The following is a 6,605-nucleotide window of genomic DNA, read 5'->3' as shown; positions in this document are numbered from 1 at the left end:
AACACACAAAAGAGCAAGTATTCCAAGTATCATATACCCTAAAGTTTGTGGTTTGAGAAATGTGTATAATAAATCATTCTTGTTTTGAATAAGTATGCATGTTACCCCCAAAACATAAAAGGGAAAACGTGGGATGAAATGTACTCACCTCGATTGATGAACCGAGAAATAAATAGATAAATAAATGAAGCTCGAACGGTAAACGAACAGATCTGACTTGAAACGATAAACACTTTAGCTAAAATAAATAATGTAATATATATTAATGAACTTGAAACCATAATGAAACTATATTGGAAACATTGAATGAGAAGGTTCGGTTGTTAGTCGGGTTACCGGTTAATTTGTTAACGACTAGAGACTCGTACTTAATTGATAATTTAAAATAAAATAATATTATTTTATTTGGGCTTTTAAATAACTACACTAATATTAAATAGAAACAAGACTGGTTTAAATCAAGGGTTCGGTTTTATAAAAATGAACTGATAATAAAGTTTATAATAATATTATTAATGATAAAGATAGAAATGATAATAATGACTTTATATATATATATATAAAAGATAATAATAATAATAATAACAATAACTATTTCTAATAATACTAATATAGTATAATAATTATAACAATGATTATTATTAATAATACTAATAATAATAGTTAAAGATAGAAATGATATTAATGATTTTAAAATATGTTTTATATATATATTTATATATATATAGATAGATATATAAGATAATGTTGATGATATATAAACATACTACAACCCAAGGATTGTTGTTAATACTAATAATAGTAATAATAATAACAAATACCCTAGTAATTACTTTTGTTGTTGATTACATTATTAATATATTTGAATTTTACTAATAATAATAATTATTATTATTGTAATTATATATGCCGTATTAATGATAATAACTTACTTATAACCTTTAATAATAATAGTATTAGTGATAAGAATATAACTAGAGTGACGACGACGTTAAATGGTAACTAGGCCTGACATGAGTTTCGGTTTAACAAAAACAAGTAGATAATGTTAACAATACTAGATTTTAATAATGTTCTTTAATAATCATAATATTAAAAGTAATAATATTCATAATAATAAATATTATCTTGTTAATAATAATAATAATAATAATAAATATTATCTTGTTAACAATAATAATAATATTAATCTTTATGTATTTATGTTAATTCAAATGGTTATAATAAATTTATTAAGTATAAAAAAAGAAACAATACCAAAACCGATATAGGATGAGACCCGAACCCGAGACCTCTAGTTTAATAACTAACGTACCAACCAACCGAACCAAGATAACCATTTGTTAAACAAACTAAAAGTTAAACCCACAATTGTTAATTTACCTATTAGTTGTTAACAGGGTCGTCGGAGAAAGGTTGCCGGAAACATGCCGGAAAGACGAACTGGAGAGAAAGAGAGTGAGAGAGAGGGAGAGAGAGAGATACGAAGAGAGAGAGAGCGAGCTGCGAGACGAAGTGGGTGCACGGCGGCCGGAGCACGTCGCCGGAGATCCGAGGTCGCCGGAAAAACGGTAAGGGGTGGGGTGGCTGGAAAATCGTGCGGAGATGAGAGGAGTGGCCGGGATGGTGGTGGCATGCGTCGGTGGTCCGCCGGAGGTGATGGGGTCGCCGGAATCGCTTCGCCGGAATTCGCCGTCGCCGGAAAATGGCCAAAGGGGTGGTGTCGGGTGTGTTGTGTGTATGTGTGTTGGAGGTGGTGGCCGGAACCGGTGGTCGGAGGTGGTGGCGGCAGCGGCCGGAATTTGAGAGGAAGAAGATGGAGGCTTGATGAGATAATATGAAGATAGGGTTAGGGTTTGGTGATATATGTGTGTATTACATATTTACAAAACAGTCCCCTCAATTTACAATGAATGTTTAAAACGAGTTTAAAGGTTTCTAATGCTTATAACAACTTTACAAAACCCAGTTTGAACCCTTTATGTTTTCTTAACGACACTAAAATATGACAAACATCGATATTTATGGTTGAGATATATAATAATATTATATAATAAATAAATAAATAAAGAAACAAAAAGATGTTGAGTCGTGTTTGTATAATAAAGGTTTACAACACGAATATAAATCGGGATCCGAATTTTGACGAATGTCACACGTTGCTTCAATTCAGGTGTTTAGTGTTTACACTTCCAATTAACAAAAATTATATTGTTTAAAGCATCGTATAGAGATAAGTTTTACATTTATCGACTCGTATTCTCTTTCCCGATCAAAAACCTAAAACATTAGTTTGAAATTCGGAAAAAAACTTAACGGAATTAAGTGTTTTATTAACAGAGGTCCAGTGAAAATATAGCGAAAAATGGGACCAGTGACAAGTATTTTTTAAGGTGAGATTATCGATCAACAATGAAACGATGAGATTATTAAAATTCAAATTGGCCTATTTAAATTCATTAAAATTAACATTGACATTTCTTTATAATTCAGAATTTTGATCAAATAATAATAATAAAAAACCATGCATCATATTTCATCACACTTCTTAAGAGGCCCAAATTTAATTAATCATTTTCTTAATTATATTATAATTAGGAATTTATCCGGTGCGTTGCGTCAGACAGGTCGATAAAATCTGGGCGGTGGTAGTCAGTCTCGAGCGTTGAGATGATAAGTCGACATGTATTCAGTCGGTTTCTTACGATACCAGAACTAAAACAAAAATGACAGTTGGTCGGTTTCGTTACGGTGATACTGGAACTAAAACAAAAGGCAATGACTTTACACGAATTTGGTCGATTTCTTTCTCGTTTGTTACAGTACCGGAACTAAAACAAAAAATAAAAAAGAAAATTGCATCTGGTCGGTTTTTGTTACGTTCGTTATGGTACTGAAACTAAAAAAAAAAAAAAACAAATGACATCAAAACCCTAACATTGTCAGTCCCGGACGTCGATGCAGTGAGTTTACACGAATTCAGCATGTTTTCATTACATATTTAAAATTAACGTTAGGTCAGTTCTCGTTACGTTCGCTAAGCTACCAATACTAAAAATTGGTTAGCGGCACCAAACTTCTTTATATAGTTCGGAGAGTTGCCATGTTTATAACATGTTTAGCCGCTGCAAAATAAAAAATATAACAAGTTTTCTTTGGGATTGAAACCAAAGAAATAAAATAATAGTTGACTAATCGTACATGAACCATGCCACAAATTTGGGTAAAACGAAGAAGTGACATTAAAATATTTTTAAACAAAACAAAAACGTGTAGTTGATGGCAAGTGCTGGTATCGTTAAATATATTTATGAAAAGTTTTAAAGGAAGGCAAGGTGGCATAATTAAATTAGTATGGATGTTAGAGAAACGGTGGTGCTGATCGTCGGTGCAGGCCCATCAGGCCTTTCCACCGCCGCATGCCTCCACCAACACTCGAAAGAGAAGACTGCATTGCTTCATCATACAACAAAAAAACATACGATCGGCTTCACCTCCATGTAGCCAAACACTTCTGTCAGCTTCCTTCCATGCCATTCCCATCAACTTTTCCCAAGTATGTTGCCCGAGCCGATTTCGTGGAATACTTGGACCATTACGTTTCCCATTTTAATATTCACCCGGAGTTTAGAACCACCGTGCAGTTTGCAAAGTATGATGAACATACAAGCAAATGGGAGGTGAAGGCAGCAGTGGGGGATGGTGGTGGTGTTCGATGCTACGTGGGGTGGTTTTTGGTGGTGGCCACGGGAGAAAACACTGATCCGGTTACACCGGAGGTCGATGGGTTGAGTGAGTTTAAAGGCGAAGTCATTCATTCGACCGAGTATAAGTCTGGGACCGGGTATGAGAATAAGAAGGTTTTGGTGGTTGGAGCTGGTAATTCCGGCATGGAAATTGCGCTTGATCTGTCAAACCATTGTGCAAAAACCTCCATCGTCGTCAGAAGTCCGGTAATTATTATTATTATAAAATAGAAAAAAATGAAAATAAATAAATTATAAAAAGTGTAAAAAATATATCTTTATAAAACAAATAAGTTGTTTGATTAATTAATAATTTTTTTTAAAAAATAAGTAAATTAAAAATGAGAAAAATATATAATTTATTCAAATAAACGAGAATAAATAAACCAATTAATATACATTTTTATAAAACAATTAAGATGGTTAATTAATTAATTAATAAACTTTTATCAAATCTATAAAATAAAAGTAATAAAATGAACACATGACAAAAAAAGAGAGGAAATTTACCATTTATAGACCTAGGGGCCAAACCGCTAACAAAGTTAAACGTCATGGTTCATTTGTCCAAAAAATCCATTTCGAGATGATTGGGCTATAGGACATAAACCACATGAGCCAAATTAAATTGCAATTTTTGTTAAACTAAATATTTGCGAGTAAGATAAAGATAGAGAGAGAAACTTTTGTACACGTTTTGAAGAATATATTTTTTATTTTAGTTATAGAGATGATGAAGACTTAAGTGTAAATGCTTTATTAATTATCACTTGAATTTTGTTTGTGTCCGGGATACATTGGTTTTTCATTTTTGTCATTTCAATCCGCGCTTGGGTGACTCATCCTTTAATTCTGTTAAGAGATTTTGACCATATCACCCGTTTATTGAAAAACAAAAACAGAACCATAAAAGGAATTAATGGTTGAATTCAAGACTAATACAAGATTGGCAAATTGAAGAAGATGAATGTACACTATGACCGTATGATGTTATGCTCCTGGTTGAATTCAAGACGGATACAAAGTTGATGTCTTGATGATGACTGATGCATGATTCGTCTTTGTTGCCATCGAACTCGGTCTGGTGAAAACGAATTTGTCACCTTTCATTTTTCAATCCAAATTGACAATTTGAGCATTTGAGATACATTCAAACCGAGGAAAATTGAGTTATGCTAAGAGTTTTAATGATCACTCAAAATATTTATTTAAGCTATTAAGAACCAACAATCAAAGTAAAATTTATAAAATATTAGTATTGTCAAGAAGCTATTGGAGTAAATATAAAATATTCCGCTTGTGGCAACGTTTTAACATAATCGCATCTTAGTTTAAATAATATTGACAAAAATGGAGTCAGTCGTATTTTATGAAAATATCAACTCTTCATATTGTTACACTAACTAACTTTTCAACTCCTGATTGACATTTCCAAATTTTGTTTGAAAATGTGAAAATACTTTTATGTATGATATTTTACAAAGAGCAATAACTCTTTATATTTTTATTTGTATTTTTGTGAGATGAGATAGATGACGTTTCGTCCAACCGTAATGTGACCATGCTCGCTTTGTGAGAAATTTATAGTTTTCTTTTACTTAAATACTTAATTTTAATCTTAACCATATTAGAGAGACGTTAAAGCCAGCGGCGATACATGCTTAAGATTGATACCTAGAGAGTTGGTTACCTCTCTATCGTCTTAGAGAGAAGATCGTCTGATGTGAGCTCTAACAGTTGATTGAATACCAAGGAGTGGATGTAAACTTAATTATTGTATATTTTTGTGTCTATACGCTGATATCTTCTTGTCCTCTAGCTAGGCTCTAGCTTAATTCTTGCAGAGTTGGTTTAACAATTGACCTACAAATAAATGTGAAAAAAAAGCAATCCCCTCGTGCACTACCGGTTGATCCTCAGACTTGCCCCATCTTATTTATATGTCTGTAGTATAATCTTCATGCACATACATTATGTAGGTTCATATCGTATCAAGGTGGTCGTTGAATTCTTTATTCTTGTTATTGGACTTGTTACCATTGCATTTGGTGGACTCATTAACCATGCTAATTAGCAAGGTAATATATGGAGATCTAACCAAGTATGGTATCCAAAGGCCTAAAGAAGGTCCCATTTTGCTCAAAATTAGAGATTGTAAGTACCCTGTTGCCGACATTGGCACGGTGAAAAAGATCAAGTCCGGTGAAATATAGGTTTGTTATTTTGATTTTCATAAAGGCTAATGTACGTTTACTACACCTTTTTTTGTGAATGAAAAAAAAACGTGAATTTGATCTTTCTAAGACTTAAACAGGTCTTACCAGCATTAAAAGGCATTAAGGGAGGAAACGAAGTCGTGTTTGAGGATGGAAAATGTCATCAGTTTGATGCAATTGTGTTTGCTACCGGTTTTAAGAGATCGACGCATTTATGGCTTCAGGTAATGTTTTATTTATCATTATTTTTTATTTGTATGCGTGGGAAGAATAAATAAGTCATTAAAATTGGATTGAAGTCAAGGGCAAAGTATTGTTGTGGCCCGGAGTCGCCTCGCAACTCTGTCCTCTATTTTTTTTATTAGTGTAAATTTATCTGTTTTTATCTAAAAATTTATATATACAGGGTCAAAGCTTAACCACTTATTGAAGTAATATAATTAGATGGGTAATACCGTAATATAATATGTATTTATGTTAAAACACGCAGGGTGCTGAGTGTCGTTAAAGAATGATGGGTTTCCAAAGCAAAGGTACCCACATCACTGGAAAGGAGAAAATGGGATTTATTTTGTTGGGCTTGGAAAATAGGCCTACGTGGAGCTACCACTGATGCCCAAAAGACAGCCAACCACATTTTCAA

General features: G+C 32.8%; 1 protein-coding gene across 1 annotated transcript; it reads left to right on the top strand.

Annotated features, from left to right (window-relative positions):
* The first annotated feature begins 3,419 nt into the window (after positions 1 to 3,419).
* LOC143550870 (putative indole-3-pyruvate monooxygenase YUCCA8) lies at positions 3,420 to 6,392 on the top strand. Its single transcript, XM_077041436.1, has 4 exons — positions 3,420 to 3,953; positions 5,726 to 5,824; positions 6,061 to 6,186; positions 6,369 to 6,392. The coding sequence occupies exons 1-4, from the start codon at positions 3,420 to 3,422 to the stop codon at positions 6,390 to 6,392; spliced, it is 783 nt and encodes a 260-aa protein (XP_076897551.1).
* The last annotated feature ends 213 nt before the right edge of the window (positions 6,393 to 6,605 follow it).

This window comes from Bidens hawaiensis, unplaced genomic scaffold, assembly GCF_021521415.1.
Source record: "Bidens hawaiensis isolate Kalapana, Puna unplaced genomic scaffold, B.hawaiensis_p1.1 tig00016190_1, whole genome shotgun sequence".
In the NCBI taxonomy this organism is placed as follows: domain Eukaryota; kingdom Viridiplantae; phylum Streptophyta; class Magnoliopsida; order Asterales; family Asteraceae; genus Bidens; species Bidens hawaiensis.
This window is presented reverse-complemented; position numbering and strand designations above follow the sequence as displayed.